At 45.0% G+C, this 19629-nt stretch overlaps 1 protein-coding gene across 1 annotated transcript in view; it reads right to left on the reverse strand.

Moving 5' to 3' along the window:
- Nucleotides 1–11838, reverse strand: part of KCNH5 (potassium voltage-gated channel subfamily H member 5) — a 235023-nt gene extending 223185 nt beyond the window's left edge. Inside the window, exon 1 of the mRNA XM_075926373.1 lies at nucleotides 11120–11838. Within this exon, the coding sequence (XP_075782488.1) occupies nucleotides 11120–11192 (73 nt within the window). The 5' untranslated portion in view covers nucleotides 11193–11838. The remainder of the gene's footprint in view (nucleotides 1–11119) is intronic.
- Nucleotides 11839–19629: the final 7791 nt, after the last annotated feature.

Consider the following 19629-nt stretch of genomic DNA (forward strand, 5'->3'; position numbering starts at 1 on the left):
TCCACAAATGAAATAAGCTATGTCGGCAGATAATTTTGTGCACACAAACACTTAAATGAGTGTAACTTTTGTCACTCAGGAGAGTGGAATATTCACACCTCTAATTAAATAAGTTTTGTCGACATAGGCGGTTGGGTAAACATAACCTAATTTACCACAGAGGTAAATGAGTTCCAGTTTTTCTTAGTTACCTTTTAAAAATGTAACAGATACAAACAAGCTACCCATAACAAATGTCTAGTGAGTCGGTTCTCTATTAAAATTACGCACCCTGCGACTGGACTAGGGATGTAACAGGATAGTCGATTAACCGGTAAGCAAAAGCTTATTGGTTAATGCTATAGACTGCATGCATTCCCCTCCTCCCCCACCAGTAAATTTTTTAGCAGGCTGGCCAGCAGCCTGGCTCAGTCCCAGCTTGCACTGGGTCTGGGACCTACCCCCACTGCAGTTCTGCATTTAAAATGTATTAAGAGCCAGGTAGGCAGGCAGCTTAGCTCAGTTCCAGCTTGTGCTAGATCTGGGAACTCAGACCCTCCCCACCTGACTGGGGCTGCTGCCAGGGCAACAAGCAGCCAGTCCTCAAGGGGAGCTGGTTTTTAACCTGATACAGAGGCAGCAGTGCGGCGTGGCAAAGGGCTCCATCGGAGTGGGGCCGGAGCGCAATGGCTGTCAGCTCCACCCCCCGAATACTATAGAACAGTCGAGTAAGTGATAAGAATTCATGAGGTTAATCGACTATTCAATTAACTGATATTTAACATCCCTAGACTGGACCAAATCCAGCCTGTTTACCTAGGTATCTTCATTACTTTTGAGGGAAAACTCAAAATGGACACCTCAAAAGTAAATATTAATTTGTTACTAATTGCAATTTATTAAACTCAATTTTTACTCTAAAAGGCAATAATTTCATTTTACTGTTTTCTTTCGGATTTAAACACTGGTCTGTAGATACAATAACACTTTGCACGCCCTCTAGTGGCAAGTACTGAAAACTGTTCCCTCTGATTAGAGGTAACACACCCTCCTCCAGTGCAGCATCCAGTTGTCATTAACTTAGAAAGAAAACTTACATACAGACACAAAAGACACCACCACAGTAATCTGGCCAATCAAACGTCAATGACAAAAATCAAGCTCTTTCCTTAACCAACAAAATGATATGCTCATGTTTCTAAATACGAAATTGGTATCAATTTTTCATGATCCAATTTTAACCGTATTTTAAAAACCACTATAAATGTGTAGTTGTTGACTACATAAAACTCCCCCTGATTTCAATAGGAATCACAGGCACTTAAAACCTCAGGATCAGGCCCCAGAAAGGAAAGTTTCTTAGGCAAGAAGAGGGTGTCTGGGCTAGAAAGCTCTGCTAAACAATTTACTGAAATTATATAACACTTATAAATGCCACCCAAACATTCAATCAAATTCCAATTGCAATCATAGGGCTATTTTAATAGTTATGCGCTGCATTTCAAAACCCTAAATGATCGACTAATTATTATAAATGTATTCCACCAAGTTTATCACTGACCAGACTGCAATGCAGCCAAATGAGTCAGACTACACATTAATTTGGCCTCTCCTTTATAGCACTTGTGCTTAATGATTTACATACTTGTGAAAGGCGCTCTGCCCTAGTATTTCTACTCACTCATAATACATTTTCACAATGGAAGGAATCTTCAGTTCTATCAGGGTCAAACAAAATTTCATTTAATCATTGTCTTCCCACCTCCTTACCACACGTATAAATACGCTGACCATATGTCCTGATTTTTCCAGGACTGTCCCGAATTTAAATACTCTGTCCCAATGTCCCATAAAGTAGTGGAATGTCCCAGAAAGCCCCACTACATTTCACTATTTGATGGGACACCGGCACAGCATGGCACAGCGTGGCACAGCGCGGCAGCCTGCTCCCCCTCCCCCCAGCAGGGCATGCAGGGCAGCTGGGCCAGCTTCCAGTGGAGTGCGGCCCCTCCCTCTCTTCCTCCCACCACAGGACTGCCTTTGCCACGCAGGGTCCTGATCCAGTGGCCCTGCCTCCTCCTCCTCTGGGCTGCCTTGGAGCCCCGGCAGGAGCCATGTGGAGCCCAGCTGGGGTGATCTCAGGCTTGGCAGGTGCCAGGACTAGAGCAGAGTCCCCTGTGGTGCTATTTTTAGTGCTGTAGTCCAGGTCCTCGCAGGAAGCCCCGGCTCCAGCTGGAGTCAAGCAGCAGCCACGCGAGGCATGTTCCAGCCAGGGCAGCCTCACCAGGATGGGCTTCATGTGGCTGCCACTTGACTCCAGCTGGAACTGGGGCCACCTGTGAGGACTGAGGTACTAAAAATAGCACCACAGGCAGCCACTACTCCAGTCCTGGCAAGCAGTCCCACCCTGGGAGCAACTGGAGCCAGAGCTGCGGGGACTTCTGGGGCTGGACCATGGTCTCCAGCCCCACAAACTGGAAGGCAGAAGGTGAGGAAAGGGGCAGGGGGAGAACTAAGGGGAAGGGGGGTGAGCAGAGGAAGGAGCTTGTGCTGAGCGGGGGGGGGGGGAGAGAGAAACAGGGAAGAAGAAAGGGGAAGGCACCAAGGGGCAGGGTGAAGGAAAGAACAATGTCAGGGGGCCAAGAGGAGACAATTAGGAAAAGAACAGGAGGGCAGAGGAGAGGGAAGGTGTCAGTGGGGGTGGGAAAGGGGAGGGGATAGGGTGATGCTGGGAGAGGAAAGGGGAGGGACAATGGGGGCAAGAGTGAGGAAGAGGATGCCAGAAGAGGAGTTGAAAGGAGGGGTGGCCATGAGGAAGGCAGGGGATGGAGCAAGTCTTGTGTGAGGGCGAAGAGGGGTGAGGAGAACTGAAGCAAAGAGTGGCCACTGGGGGGAAAGAGGGCAAGGGGGCAGGTGTTGGGAGGGCAGGGGCAGTCAGGGAAGGGGGAGGCACCAGGAAGGTGCCAGGGTAAGGTGCCAGGGGATTGTGGTTAGTGAAGCAGAAGGGCAGACGCAAGGAGGGGAGAGACAGGCACCAGAGGACAGAGGCAGGGCAGGTGGGTAGAGGGAGGTGTTAGGAGAGGGGATGGGGAAGGGTAGCTACAGATGATCAGAGTGGGGCTAGAGAAGTAGTTGACACAGGGGGAAGAGAAGGGCTGATGCAGGGGAATGGGGGCAGGTCCCCACAGGGCTGAGGGGAGTGAGAAGGGCAGGAGCCAGAACAACAGACAAGGGTGAGGGGCAGCAGGCACCAGGGGAGCAGATGCAGCGAGAAGAAAGTAGGAGACATGGCAGCAGAGGGCAAGGGGAGAGGTTTATAAGATATGTATTCATAACTTGGGTGCCACAGTGGCACACATCCAAACAAGTGCACATGAATTCAATACTGGTACCCAAGACAAAATTCACTTCGCTCATGGGAGGAAAATCTCAGGAGGAAACACTTTCCTCAGCCTCTCTCCCCGAGTTAATGCAACACAGATTGGGTTAATGCAATTGCAGGATAGTTGCATGAGGGGGGGTCCTGTGGGACCAAACTCATCCCTATTGGTCGGAGGACAGTGGGAGGAATTCTTAGAGGGAGGGGGGTCACACAACACCCTTTACTTCTGATCATGTGTCCATCTTGACCCCGGGAGTACTACCTTGTGGCAGGGGTGTGGCTAATTAGGGTCAGGAGGCATGGCTAATGTGTCCCTAATTTTGGTTCAGAAAATATGGTCACCATACATATAAGGGATCATGAAATTCCAGATGGCTAGTTTGAGGGGACAAAAGAGGGGAGCTGGTACTTATGCTATTTACTTTATATTAATTTTAAATAATGTAAATATATGTATATAAAAAGGTTGCATACTTGATTGTACTCTTTTCCTCTCCGCCTTTGTGTTTCACCTGTCTTCTTAGATCCACGCCCTACAAGTGGTTCTGCAAGGGACAGTTCCTTTATGGGACCGCACGGAAAACATGGAGCTCCATGTGAAAACAAGGGTCCATCCTTATGGAGCTGACTGCAGGATTGTGGCATTAAAAACTGTAAGTTCTTCTGGGAAGGAACTAAAGTGAAATAGTGTCCCTAAAGACAAAACTCCCACTTCCCACAGGGGAGTCAAGTTTTCTCCCCAAGTCTTTGTGCGTGTTTGTACAATCCTAGTGCAACAGGAGCAGGGTGCGGAAAGGGCTTCTAACTGTTAATGCAACAGAAGTAATAAATAATAATGGGATTGGTAATTATAACTCTGGGTCTTTAAACTAGGGCAGGAGGTCTCAAACTTCATTGCACTCTGACCTCTCCTGACAACAAAACTTAGCACACAATGCCAGTGAGCCCTCTTGAATCTCAGTACCCTGGGCAGGGGGTTCAAGCCACAGCCCAGAGCAAGGGTGTCAAATCCGAAGCCCAAGCACTTCAGTACGGGGCACCATTTATGGAGGGCTTCGGGGGGGAGGGGACTCTAGCCTCCCCTCCCCTATCCTGAGTTTGAACACGTGGATTTCATGTTTGAGGTCTGCTTAAAGCCCATACACTGACTCTAGAGGAAGTTCTTAAATGCAACAGTTTGAGTTGCTTGCAGCTTTGCCTTTTGGAGCAGGGAGTTTGCTATAAACAGAGGGAGGGGCAGGGTGATTAAGAACAGCAAAAGGCTGGTTATTCCAGTAATTAAAGGACTGTTAGATCATCATGAAAACATTGCTGGGTACTCCACTTAAATAATGGGGGTAAAAGTGTAGGGATGAATGTGGTACTGCAGGGGTCTGCATTTGGATCACTGCTACTGACCTTCTCATAAATGTTCTTTAAAAAGAGGTAAACAATGACTAATCCAAAACTGACTGCAAAGAGTTACAGAGGGATCTCACAAAGCGGGGTGACTGGGCAACACAAAAGCAGATGGAATTTGGTGTTGATAAGTGCAAAGTAATGCACATGGAAAAATATAATCCTAACTATCGATGCAAAAATGATGGGGTCTGAAATAGCTGTTACCACTCAAGAAAGATCTTGGAATCCTTGTGGGTAGTGGAATCCCTGAAAGAATCTGCTCGATGTGAAATGGCAGTCTAAAAGCTAATAGAATATTGAGATTCATTAGGAAAAGAATAGATCATACGAAAAAATACCATATTGCCTCTCCATAAAGTCACTGTATGCCCATATCTTGAATACTGTATGCAGATCTGGTCACCCCATATAAAAAAGGTACAGAATTTGGATTTGGAAAAGGTACACAAAGACCACAGAAATGATTAGGGGGTGAGGAACAGCTTCCATATGAGGAAAGATTAACAAGACTAGTACTTTTTAGGTAGGAAAAGAAATGACTAAAGGGTGGGGGGGGGTGTTAGTTTTAGAAAATCATGAACGGTGTGAAAAAATAGAATAAGGTAATGTTATTCATTCCTTCACTAACATAACACAAGAAGCTGACCCAATTAAATGTATAGGCAGCAGATGTAAAACAAACAAAATCAATTATTTTTTCACAATCAACCTCTTGCCAGGAACTCTTTGTGAGGAGATAGTGGAAAGGCCCAAACCATTACAGGGTTCCAAGAAAATAAGTTCAAGGAGGATAGGTCCATCAATGGCTATCAGCCAGAATGGGCAAGGAGGTGTCTCTCGCTTCTGTGTGCCAAAAGCTGGGAATGGGCAACAGGGGATGGATCATGATGATTGCCTCTGTTTATTCCTTCTGAAGCACCTGGCATTGTACTGTTGGAAGACAGAATACTGGGCTAGAAGGACCTTTGGTCTGTCCATTCTGATGTTCTTATATAGAGCTGAAACGTATCTGCCCCCTTGCTATAACCCACTAGACCGCACTTCCCTTACAAAGCTGAGAGCAAAAGCCAAGGAGTTCTGACAGGGTCTCTCTCTCTCTCCCCCCCTCCCCGAGTTAATAATAAATTCAGAATACACATTAACATTTTAAGGCTAATAGAGTCTCTTAAGAGGTCAGAATATGTTAGTATTAGAGCTGAGTGGTTCTAATATTTATTTATTTTTCTCACTTTTATATAGGAATTAGATAGAGCGCTCCTGTCAGCTAACTGCTAAGTTGTCTGCTATAAAAGCAGGAGTTTTCCAGTGCCTTAATAACCCCTGGATAGAGGTGATGGGGGGGTGGGAAAGGAATTGGTGTCCCCCCCCCCGCCGCCATTTGGTGCTTGGCATGTATTGAGTATGCTCAGTAACACTGCGGAAGCCGCTATCCTCAGTCTGCCTCCTATGCTCTCACTCTCTCCCCTTCCCATCACGGCATGCACAGGTCACCCTACCACCACCAAAATGTGAAATGGCACCCCTGCTTCAGTACCAGGCAAAGGGGCCCATAACCTGAGCATTACCTCTCAGGGCTGAATCCCTCGACTCTGGGCAGTGGGACATGGGTTTCGGCCTCAGGCCCCAAGCCCCAGTGAATCTAAAAATGGCCCTGGCAACCCCATTAAAATGAGGTCATAACCCACTTGGGAGTCCCAACCTACAGTTGAGAGCTGCTTGCCTCCCTGCAAACGACTTTTGCTTTCTATAGCATCATGCTGAGAATTTCCAAAGGTAAACAAACAGTTACAAATAGGTACATCTCTATGCCACCAGATTATGTCCTAAACACATAGTTAGGACATTCTGGCTGGATTGTGCAAAAGGAGAAGATGGACAGTGAGGACAAATTTCTCCTTTATGTATTAGCACAGCTCAACTCAATGCTCAGCTTCAATGTTCAGCTTTCCCTGCATGCATTACAGAGATGGGCCTGAACAGCAAACTTCCGCTCTGGAATCAAAGTTGAAGGTTGTCCGACTCCAGGTCCCATCTCTCATGCTGATATCAATGGAAGCGTATAAAGGAAGCAAAAAAACAAAACAAAACAAAAAATAACCCCCACACAAAACATCAATGGTGTACACTTCTGTGATGAGTTGAGAGGAGGATTTTGCCCTAAGAAAGAAAAGTCCTTTTCAAAACTTCAGTTCTAATAAAGGTAAAAGGAAACAGTGATGCGTTCTAACATGATGTTCGCACGCACAAAAATTCTCCCTTTATCTGTGTGAAACCTCATTTACCAAGGGTATGTGTGCATACAATGGGAAAGGATAAACTGGGGAATCTATTCATTTATGTGCTCATTTACTTCAAGTTTCTTATAGCCATAAGGGGGAAGGCACAAGTACACTGGGGATGGCCCAGAACACAAGTAGGTCCGTTGAAGGGCTCCACTGTCTGCAGTGGGCTTTGGACCCTTCAAGGGTTTTTTTTTCTTAATTTTGTTTTGTTCCTAAAAGATGTACTGAATACATTGATAGTATAGCACAGCGACTAGCTTAGGCAACATGAGCAGTGGGTGGGTGAACAATCTGTAAAGAAGCCCAGAGTTACCATCCTTTTCAAACTACTTAATGAAGCAATTTGGTGCTGTCCAAAAGCCAACACAATTTGCTCTTCAATAGCACTCTACAAGCTCCAGGATGAAAACTCATCCCAGCAAAGCGGATTTCGAAAAACAGGAAGAGCCAGAATGCTGCCAGAAAAAAACAAAGTCACCCCAAATCGTCCCATACTTTTCAGCTAGAGGTTATAATATTAGTCCAGGGGATTCTGGAGTATATGATCATAGAAACAAAGTGGCCAATGCCTTTCTTTGTATATGCATTTTCACTCTTTCCATGAGATGTGTCATGAGTTTTATCTATTTGTAACCAAAACAGAAAGTTTCCAGTTCGTGTTAAAATCAACCATATGACTGTTTTTAACACCAAGGTCTGTCTACCACACTCAATCTGTGCACAAAACTGACAAAAGACAGAGTCAGCGGTGAATTCCAACTTTATAAAACTAGTGTAATACTGTATGTGAATGTTCTCAGTTGTTCAATCAAAATATATGGCCACAAAAGAAGTCTGATGGGACTTCAAAAGTGATGAAAGATTGTGAACAAAAATAGCATTATTTAATCAAGAAAGAAAGTAAAGGTGACTAAATTGAGACACTCAAAATGTTGAAGATTATAATAAAAAAAGCCCTTTTTGTTTACTCTGTTCCATGACAGTGAAAATTGACTTTAAATCTGCAGGATAAGCAATATTACTTCACAGGGTGGATAATCCTTATCGTCTTACACTAACTACAGACAACACTACTGGGAATAGGAATTGGCCCACTCAAGAGCCATTCATTTTGATCCAGGCAATATGGAACTCACTGCTAATGAAAGATGTCAGGGAATCTAATAATGCTGCCGATTTCCAAAATGCATGAATAATGTTATGACGATGGCAACATTAGACATTAGGGTATAATACTGATTACCTGCATGAGCTAGGAAGACTTTCCCAACTCATCCATCAATGTACAATTGGCTTGGTGCATTATGGGGAGTCATTACATTCCTCCAGCATCAGAAATCAGCCACTAGAGGAGGCGGATTAGAGGAATCAGTAGTTTGATTCTATATGACAAATCCCATGATCCCAGTATTGGTCAAATTTGAATTGGATGGAAAATAAAATATTTTTAAAGTACCATCAAAAAAATCCTATTGAGCTAAACTTTCGTTAGACCATGGTCACATTGTCTAGAAGAACAAGAGATTAAAGGTTCTGTTGCCAGCCCCGCCACTGATTTCCCATGTAACCTTGGGCACAACTGAACTGCTCATGCCTCAGTTTACTCATCTTTAAAATAAAATGCTTATTTGTACCTCCCTGATGTTGTGAAATTTAATTATAATTCATCCAACATTATAAGTTTCTCAAAGGAAAGGTGCCATATAAAATCCCATTATTTAACCTTTCCTTTAAAATACACTGTGAAGAAAGACCCCAGCTTTCCATGATCCTATCACAGACCTTAACACAGAATCTAAGCAGAGCATTTGATATTGGCAATATGAAAGAACATAAGAACGGCTGTACTGGGTCAGACCAAAGGTCCATCTAGCTCAGTATCCTGTCTACTGACAGTGGCCAGCACCAGGTACCCCAGAGAGGGTGGACCGAAGACAATGATCAAGCGATTTGTCTCCTGCCATCCCTCTCCAGCCTGACAGACAGACAGACAGACAGACAGAGGCCAAGGACACCATTTTATCCCCTGGCTAATAGCCTTTTATGGACCTAACCTCCATGAAATTATCTAGCTTCTCTTTAAACTCTATTATAGTCCTAGCTTTCACAGCCTCCTCTGGCAAGGAGTTCCACAGGTTGACTTCATGCTGTGTGAAGAAGAACTTTCTTTTATTAGTTTTAAACCTGCCCCCCATTAAAGGAAGAAAAAGATAAAAACATTAGCTGGCTGGTTATGAAGCTGACATTTTAAAACCAAGAACACCATTCGTTGACCAATAATTTTTAGGTTGCAGTCCTGCTCCCATTGAAGGCAATGACAAAACTCCCACGGACTTCAATGGGAATAGAATAAGCCTCCAAACACTTCATCTGACATTAGTGTCAAACAAAGCTAACAAACCATACCACTTCAGGCAGAAACATGGAATAAACTTAGCATGGCGAAGGCATGGAAGGGACTACTCCTCAGCAGGACTTCAGAGAGCATTAGTGTATTTCTTAATGGTACATGCTGCAACTTTTTTTTAATAGCTTTCCTCTGCTCTGCGCATTTTTACGATTCATTTTACTAGATTAATGCAAACATTGCAGCATATAAATCACCACTGTTAAACATCATCTGAACTTGTGTAGTCTAAAGAAAAACCTCTATTTAGTATCAATAAGACAAATGCTGAAGTCTTTTCTGTCTTTATTCATACATGCACCAACGGGAATTTGCCTGAGTAAAGATTAAGCAGATGAGCGTTTACTCCAAAGTGTCAACTAGGTTTTGTTGGAGGGATGATCTGTACCCATTATATATATATATATATATCAATGTGGCTGTGTGGGATATTCTTGATTGTGTTTCCTGCTGCCCTACAAGGGTAAAAGAGATTCAAGAGGCATTTTAAACTCATGGAATTTTGAAAATCCCCTAGTCCTGTAATTATACAACCGAGTCTGAGGGTGTGGAACTGCAGACAACATGTATACACGGCCACTGGATTACTGCCACGCAAGCCACTATAAAAATCCTCATAGCACCTTTGCAACAGAAATTAGTTTTAAAGTGTTACAAAACTCCAGGAGCTTTAGACCAACTGAAGGATAAAAAGTGAGCCTATTAGGCAGAATCATTTTTAAAAAGACATAAAATGAATTAAGTAGGTAGTGAAGATTTGGTTTCAAAATATCTTTTGGGTATTTTTTCTTGGAACCAGTTTCACAAAGACTCAAAGTATTTAACTAAACTAAATAATCAATACTAAATAAATAAATAATAATAATAATACAGGTTGGCATGGACTAAAAAAGATAAACAAACAAACAAACAGAAAAAGGTACCTAAAGAAGAGCAGCAATGGCTAACTAGACCAGATATCTACAACTATGGATAAATTATGCTCTCTACAGAAATTATTTTTCTAGAAAATTAACAGCATATGTCAGTGAAGATACACATACAAACAGGCATGCTTTTGTCCGTTTAAATAAAGACAAAAACGTGGAGGCTAGGATGAGAAAGCTGAACAATTTTACAATAAAATTATCTTCTCTAATTTGTTAGCTGTCTCTGTTTCTATTATGGCACTTACTGTGGGACTTTTTTATTTTTTAGCTAGATAGCTAAAGTTACCAATGACAGATGATGAAACCTCCCGAAGAACTTCAGGCGTCACGTGAAATTAACCAAATTCCTTACGTTAAAAAGGAGGGGGAAAGCTGCCAAACGAATCAGGGCTTTATTTCTGTCTAATCTGATTCTTCATCCCTGAAAAATAGCTTCCAAGATACAAATAATCGGGAGGGGGGGGGGCGCTTCTTTGTTATTCCACTGATGGGGGTCGGAGGGATTTTTTGAAAAGAGAATGTAGGAAGTTTGATTTCCCCCAGCCAGCCACCGTGCCAAGCAGAGGAGCAGCATCTCTGGGAGGAGATGAAGAGGATGCCCGTGGCTGGAGGGCTGCAGCCGCCTCTAAGGGCACCCAGCTCAGCAGAAAGTTGCGATGAGAACCCAACTAACTCCCCCCCCCCACTTTGGCCCTGATCTGCGAGTGGCAGGCTCGGGCCGGGCAGGGGACGCTCTTACCGCTGGAGCGCCGGACGATGTTCTCCAGGAAGGTGTTCTGCGGTGCCACCAGCCCTCTCTTGCCGCCCGGCATCCTGCGCCTGCAGAGCCGGGCTGTGGCGCGCGGCAGGGGGCAGCCGGGGAGGTGTCTCGCGCCCAGTGCCGGTGAGTCGCTCCGGCCAGGATGGAGCAGTTCATGGTAGTAGCGCTCGGGCGGCGGGGGGAGCCCAGACTGTGGCGGTGCCGCACGCCGGGCTCGCGAACCGCAGGCGGCGGGCAGATTGCGCCTGCGCGCCTGCCCGGCCGCCACTGCCCCGCATGGCCCCGCGAGCTCGCCCCTTGCGAGCCTGCCGGGCGGGCGCTCCGCTTCCCGCGGCAGGGCGCTGCCCCTCCCGCCACTGGCCGAGCAGAGCCCAGGCGGCTGCGCTCCACCCCCAGCGGGCTAGCGAGCGGGGCTGCAGCCCCCCGCCGCCCGCCTGGCCCCTGGCTGCCCCGGGCGCGCTGCGGAGCCGGGAATGCAGCCGGCAGGACGCGGCGCCGCGCACAGCACAGGTGCGGGGGGCGGTGCGGGCCGGGGAGGCTGCCTGGCAGGGGCGGACTCGCGGCGGGCGCGGCCCTGCCCACTGCCCGAAAGTTTCGGGGAGAGGCTCCAGCGGGGGTGGATCATTCCGGGGAAGCAGGCGCTGGATGCAGAAGCGGGGGAGGGAGGAGACAGCCCAGCCGCTAGCGCTGCCCGGAGCGGGGCTGCAGGCGTGGGGGGGGGGGGGGGGTAGGCGGAGAGGTGGGGCGTTAACCCCTTCCACTCCCCGCCCGCTGCAGGCTCCGGAAGGGCGGGGGCGCACCCGGGCATCCTCCCTCGGCACCTCCGCCCGAGGCCGGATTGGGGGTGGGCAGGATAAATCCGCAGGGACTCACCCAGCCCCTGGGCTTGGGGCAGGGCTCGGCGGTGAAGCTGCCCGACCACAAACGGGGCTGTTGGAGGAGGGCGATGCGGCCGGGTCAATCCCTTAGAGACGCCCAGCCACTGGCGAGGGGACAGACCCCCGGGAGAAGACCTTCGGCTCCCCGGCCGGCCTGCGGGCACAGCCACATGGGGCTCAAATCCGCCCCCGTGAGAGGGCACTGACTGGGGGGTTGTTTTATCTGCGCCCTGGGAGGGGAGATTCCCCGGGGCAGACGTACGGGAGACTCAGGGGGAGGGTTAAAATCCCCCTGGCGGATCAGAAACCAAGCTCCTGCACGAGAGGGAAAGGCTACTGCGTTGCAATTGCTCCAGCCAAGAAAAAAAATGTAGCTCTCTTCCCCACCCTGACGGGCAGTGGTCCTCTCTCCAGTGCCCAGATACATACACTCCCTGGCAGCCAGCCGGGCCTGCTTAATGTCCCCGTGAGAGGGTCTTGCTCTGAAACCAGATGGCCAGAAACACTGGATACTGTCTGAACCTAGTTGGTGGCTACACCCTGCTTCACCGATGTCCTGGGGCAGGAGCTGGCTGCAGGCTGAGGAAAATAGAGTTGCCAGCCCTCTGGGATAGTCCTGGAGTCTTGGGGAATTAAAGATTAATCTTTATGTTGACGTTACATCATGGGATGGAACCTCTGGGCATACCTCCAAACAAAACTGGTAACCCGAAGGGAAAGGAAGACTGAGGATGGAGGGCAGGGCAGGACAGGACTCACACCCTTTCCTGGCCTTTCACAGATCATCATGCAAGTCCTTCCTGGCAAGTGTTGGAGGTTGCCACCCCTGCACCCAGATTTTCCCTATCTACATACTGTTGCCCCTTCTCAGTGAATTGTTGAATGTGGCAAACAGCCCAGTTTACATTGGTGAAGCTTTTCTTTAGTATCTGATTTGCCTCCTACTCCTGTGTGTGATTCCATTCCTGCATCTGCTCACGTATCCGGGCAGAGTTCCACTGGGCAGCGTCCGCTGGCTCTCTCAAGACCTTTGAGGGGCAGTGGCCGTTATCCGAGGTTCTCTGCTTGGTGTCCCCGTCCAGTTCCCTCGTTTTAGCCCTTTCACCCTCACACCCATCCCTGTTTTCTTTTTATTTGTCCCAAGTAATTAGTTGTTTTTTCTGGGCTCTGTGGACCCTCTCTATAGGCTGGGGGGTGGTCCTTTAGATGTGGGCGGGTGCTCCTGGACACCAAATAGAACTCCTGTGTGTGGCCCGCTTTAAATGGCAATTCTGCCAACATACCTGCTTTTAAAGGGAGACTGTCATTGTTTTTATACCTCAGATCCGATCAGCAGGGTTACAACTGATGGGGAAGGTCTTCCACATGAGGCCATGGCCTGACCCTCTGGTACAGCCACACCATATTGTATGGACTGCATGCAAGGACAGAATAAAACAGCCTTACAGTGTGGCTATGTCTACATTGGCATCCCTTTCCGGAAAAGGGATGCTAATGAGACGAGTTGGAATTGCAAATCCATGGGGGATTTAAATATCCCCCGCGGCATTTGCATTTACATGGCTGCCGCTTTTTTCCGGCTTGGGGATAAGCCGGAGAAAAGCGCCAGTCTAGACACGATTCTCCGGAAACTAAGCCCTTTTCCGGAGGATTTCTTATTCCTAAGCCGGAAAAAAGCGGCAGCCATGTAAATGCAAATGCCGCGGGGGATATTTAAATCCCCCGCGGATTTGCAATTCCGACTTATCTCATTAGCATCCCTTTTCCGGAAAGGGATGCCAATGTAGACGTAGCCTGGGAGTGATTCCCAATTCAAACTAGCTCTATAATCAGGTTTCGGCAATAGTAATGACACTGGTTAGTTGCACTACCCCAGAGAATCTGATGTTAAATGTTAGCCTATCGCTAAAAAACAGCATTAAAGTAATAAACCTAATAACCACAACTATAAGACTTGTGCTAACATTAATCTGTGATGACTTCGTTTAGTTAGAGTCTAGCCGAACCCAGCAGCTCCTCCTCAGGGCTGGCATCTTGGTAGGCTCAGACCAGAATAGGCAATGCTAGACATAGTGCCTCCCTCATGCAGTTTACAATCTGCAAGATAAGCAAAATGGAAAAGCTGGGAGGAGAGAGAGACACAGAGACATATCATTTTTCTATTCACATGTATTTTTAATTTTTGTAATTATATAACTTACTGCCTTTCCTTCACTGCCTTTCAATGTTTTGCCCCCACTGGTCCTCATTCTAGCCATTAAAAGTTGGGTAATACCTTGCAGATGTAATGATTCCAGATTATAAATATCTTAGGCCAGGTATTGTGTCATACTACGTTTATACAGCACCTGGCACAACAGGTGCTCACTGAGACACAATCTCAACACAAGTTATAAAAAATAGTGCAGTATTGCCAGCCCCAGCCTTTCAAAAATTATGAGTCAGGCACACACAATCAGCTTTTAAAAACAAACTTCAAATAATATCTGGGGTTCTTTCTGGCTTTTTGCCTCAAGGGTGCTGGGGATTGACATTTTCATGATTTTCTCTGCAACTGAGGGCAGTGTTAGAATCTTGCGTTTACAAATGAAAGCTGAGATTCTCATATATTTCACATGACCCCAGGAACTGGGTCTGGAATTAAAAAAGATGAAAATCACAAAAACTGGCAACACAGATAATGATCTGTGACACAGAGCAATGTTTTAGCATAAAGTGTAAAACTGGCTGCACGGGGGTGGTTATGCATGCAGAGAAGGTGGCAGCTGGGGCAGAGATGTCTCAGCCAACTAAATTTTATTTTAGTATCCAGCACTACCCTCTCTCTCCTTTCCTTCATCAGAGTCCCAAAGGAATGATGAGTCAATGTGTGGTGAGAGAGTGCACATTAATTGCTGTGCATGCTTTTCTACACTCTTGACCAATTGCAGTTCCCCCTCCAGCATGATCATAAGTTACATAGTAATTCTGACAATTCCTTTATAAGTTATGGAGAATAAAATCCTGTGAATGTGGCAGTGACCCTGCGAAAAAAAGCTGTGCATTTATTTGTTTATGCTATTTAAAAAAAAATTGAGCTCTCATAAGGTCACGGAAAGAAAGAGAGAGGAGCTATTAAGTCCTCTAACCAATCTCTGCCAGTACAGGAGGATATCCTACAGAATATTCTCAAAGAGTTCATGCCTCCCCGTAGGAGATTATAAACCAGATGTTGCTGTGGAATAATCAGAATCTTTTCAATTTCTCTGCCACTTAGGCCTTGATCCAGAAAACCAAACTAAAATTAATTGAACTTTAACTGTCCTTAAAACTAAACATGTTTATGTGCTCTGCCACATTGGGGACCTTTTCTGGCTCAACCCCATAAGTTACTATTTAGCGACCCAAGTTTCCTGTGAATACATGCATCAGCCTAATAGGTAGTTACCTGGACTGCTGAAAATCCAGGCCCAGATTATGTTCTCATTTACACTAATGCAAATCAGGAGAAGCAACAGTGGAATGACACCAACAGACAACTTGTACAGGAAGAGAATCAGGACCCAAATGTCAAACTTTTAGTGGACTATCGCCTCATAAACAGAGATGAAATGTTCAGACGTTCTCCTTCAAGGAATGATTTCTAAAAGCTCTCCCCAGTGAGCTCTGCCCTAGGGATAGAAAAAGGCAGCTGCTAATGAACTGGCATGTGAAGTACTCTGTGGATGCTTCTTTAAGGAGATGTGAGGTGGCTCTTTGGGTGCACCCATGCATAGCCAAATCTGACTGACCTAGCTATTTAGTTATTCTGCTTCCAGCTCAATATGGATTCTTTTATGTCTTGATAGCTATTTCCCTCGCTTCTGAAAACAAAACCAGCTCTTTGAATTTTGAATTTCCAAATCCTCGCTTGCTTCCCCTTTTTGCTTATGTTTATTTCACTTTGCCTCAACATTTTAAAAATGGCAATTGAGTCCAACAGTCAGCCCATCTGCCACGCTTCAGGCATCCAACTGAATACCACATTTTTTAAAAAGTAGTTCTACCACACTAGTTTCAGTAGCACTAATTGGACTGTCGGTTTTTGAGGGGAGCAGGCTCCAGGGATAAATCCTTAAATGTCACTGCTGTCTAGAAGGACAAGAAGAGCACTGTATATATGGTGGGACCTAAGTTTTGCTTCAAACATTTCACTAAGATGCCAGAAGGTGCTCTGGAGGGCATCTCATTTCTATCCTGAGTTGTTCAGTAAGTCTAAAGATAACCTTAAAGGTCTGATGTGAAAGAGAGCAAACGGCAAAGGAGACTCGCGTCGTCTTGTGGGGATCTTCAAATTATACTTGGTTGTTAGTTGGAAACAGTGTCAAACTAGCAAGCAATGAGCTGTCAGATAGATTTGAGATTGGTGTAATCTGGAAAGCCTGCTAACCATTTTCCTTCCTGGTCAAAAATGCCTCTCAATTGACTATTCTTAAGTGGGACAGAAAATTCATTTGAGTGCCAACTAGACTTTCCTGACAAAAATGCTAATCCAAATCATGCCCTCCAGTTTGTTCATGCTCTGCTACCTGAAATCCTGTGGTTCAGGGAATCATGTATTTTTTTAAATGAAATACAATAATCTGGTTTAAGCACAAAAAAGGTACTTTAAAAAAAATCAAATACTTCCAGAAAGAAGGAATCAAGGAATTAGAACATTTGAGTAGAGGAGTAGAAAATTAAATATTATTACTACTGTATTACAATAGCATCTAAGAGACTAGTCAAAAGAACTCGTTGTAGCCTTCCACTTGACCAAACATCACTTAACAGAAAGATGCCCATTTCCAGCCAGCGTCAAACCAGACTCAGTTGTTTTAAGCCACCTTTGGTAGGAAATCCCATTAATTCAAGCAATTTGCTTAATTATTTTCTATACAATTACCATATGAATTTAAAAATGAACTCATTTTGGCACAAATTCTTTCTGCAAGGAGGAGGGGGAAATGGCCAGCATAACGGAGCACATAAGGGCTGTGTCTACATTGGCGCAATCTTGCGCCGAAGCGGCCACTTTTGCGCAAAAATATGCTGCCTGTCTACACTGACGGGGAGTTCTTGTGCAAGAACGCTGACATTCTAATGTAAGAAATCAGTGCTTCTTGCGCAAGAATTATGATGCTCCCGCTCAGGAATAAGCCCTCTTGTGCAACTGTTTTTGTGCAAGAGGCCAGTGTAGACAGGCAACATGAATTTCTTGCGCAAGAAAGCCCGATGGTTAAAATGGCCATCGGAGCTTTCTTGCGCAAGAGAGTGTCTACACTGGCACGGATGCTCTTGCGCAAAAGCACATCTCTTGCGCAAAGGCACATGCCAGTGTAGACGCTCTCTTGCGCAAATACTTTAACGCAAGAACTCTTGCGTTAAAGAGTATTTGTGCAAGATCATGCCTATGTAGACGTAGCCAAGATGTTTCTTGATTTTTTTCTTCAGCTGAGTTCTCAATCATTAATGAAAGAAGAGCTTTTTAATCTGTTCATAATTTCGCTTTTGCTTTCAAACAAAGTAACAAAGTGAACTAGGTTCCCCTGGAGCTGTCTGGGCACCATGGAGGATCCACCCACATAAATATAAAAATATTTTTATACATGCAGTACTGAGAGGAGTGATGCAATTAGCATTGCTCACAGCTGTTCTACATTGCATCTGTGCCCCTCGAGTATGTAGAGCACAGACCTTTACATTGTAAAGACAAGCAGAAGCCCTGCGTAAACAACAGGAGTAGCATGAAGATAAATATTGGGTCTTATTCTCCATTCTCTGTACATCCAAAAAATCTTCTTATTCCAGATCATCTACTAATGAAAAATCAGCATTGATTTCAGTGAAATTATTCCAGTTTACGCCAAATTAGGATCTGGCTCATTGACATCAAATGAGGAGTTTTCCTGTGATAGGACTGCTCCTCTTTTACACAGAGCCTGTAGGCAGGTATTTCTGAGCCTGCTGAAGCAACAAAACAGGAAATGGCAAATCCTGTCTCCTTTTGTAGCTCAGTGACAAAAGGATTGTGGTATATAAACATCTCTGCATAGGGGAGCAGGATTGATCTTTGGATCTCTGATGGTAGCAATGGCCTATAGTGTGAGCTCTGTCTTTCCAGATATTCAGTGTAAGGTCTATTAAGGGGACATTCAATGGCTTATATAGGTCTGGTCTGAGCTTGAGAACGTCCTTAGGACAGGGTAGGGGTAATGTAGTACACACCATTTGAAGAACTTACGGAGTTGCTTTTAAAATGTATTTTTCGTAGACATGATTGAATTAAAGTTTTTATTTTTTTCTGAAATCTTTCATGATTTGGAGGGAGCGGTCTACAAAAAAATTCAAAGCAATTTTTTTCATTTCTCAAGTCATTTCTGTGAATACCAATGTTCTCATTTTTTTAAATTTCTCCCTTTAGAAAGAGGGAGATAAAAATGGAACAAAGGGGTATTTTTTCCTTTCCAAAAAATGTTGTGGTTTTTTTTTACCAAATCCCCACACCCATCACATATTTTGTCAGAAAAAACCTTGCATGAAAAAAAACAGGCTTCAGTGTGCTAGTGAGCTCATTGGCATATCAACAGCACTCCTTACTGGTCCTTTTATAATGTTAAATTTGTGGCATACTCTTAAGTTTGGTGCTAAGACTGACTTATGTGGGAAGACAGACTAGATAATGACAGCAGGGACCATTATGACATCACAATTATGAGAGTCCAGGGCTGTGTGCCAGGTATTGCTATGATGAATCTCGGACCTCACTCGCTGTGTTACATGCTTAAAGCCAGACAAATACATAACATTGGGGGTGAAAAGTCCTCCCCCCATTAGCCCAGTTAGTTATGAACAACATAAAGAAGTAGAAATTACATACAAAAAACTGCATTTGAAAATATTCAGGTTGCAAAGTTGAGTGCTCAGGAGTTAGAAGGTTGCACCAACACCAGGTGCTGGATGGTGTTCAATGACTGGATAATTAGTCAATAGTTCTTTTTATACTTAATGTGTGGTTTCATGCTGTATTTACTGCAGGCCTTCCAAACTCTGCACTGACTTCTTAATTTCTTTGTGACTTCTCAACAGTGCTCATCACCATAATATCAAAGGGCTTCCTAGACATTGAATTTGTCTTCTCGCAACCCTAGTGAAGTAAGGAAATATTATACCCATTTTCAGATGATAAACTGAGACATAAGGCAGAGGTCCTACAGACAACAGCGACTTTATTACAGAACCCTGATTAATTCCTAGAGAACAATCCACATGATGCACTGAATAAGGCAAGAAATCCTGTGGAAAAACAATACGTGATAATGTAATTAAAGACCATGGTCTGGACTGGAACAATAATGCATGCACACAAGGGTGCTGAATTAAAGCTGCATAGGCAATGTTAATACTGACAGTCACTAATTTTTGAGTGTCTGAATTTGCAACCTTAACTGTCTTCAGTGTACTTATTTTAGATATAATACTGTCATATAGGTTCAAAAAGCCTTTCAGTTTTTATTGGGACTATATTTCATAACTTCTACCAGCAAAGCCACATGCTTTAGTTAGAGATCCTGCTGTGCAGGACTCAGAGAAAGCCATAAGAGTCTCTAAAAT

Source organism: Pelodiscus sinensis, chromosome 4 (assembly GCF_049634645.1).
Source record: "Pelodiscus sinensis isolate JC-2024 chromosome 4, ASM4963464v1, whole genome shotgun sequence".
Classification (NCBI taxonomy): domain Eukaryota; kingdom Metazoa; phylum Chordata; order Testudines; family Trionychidae; genus Pelodiscus; species Pelodiscus sinensis.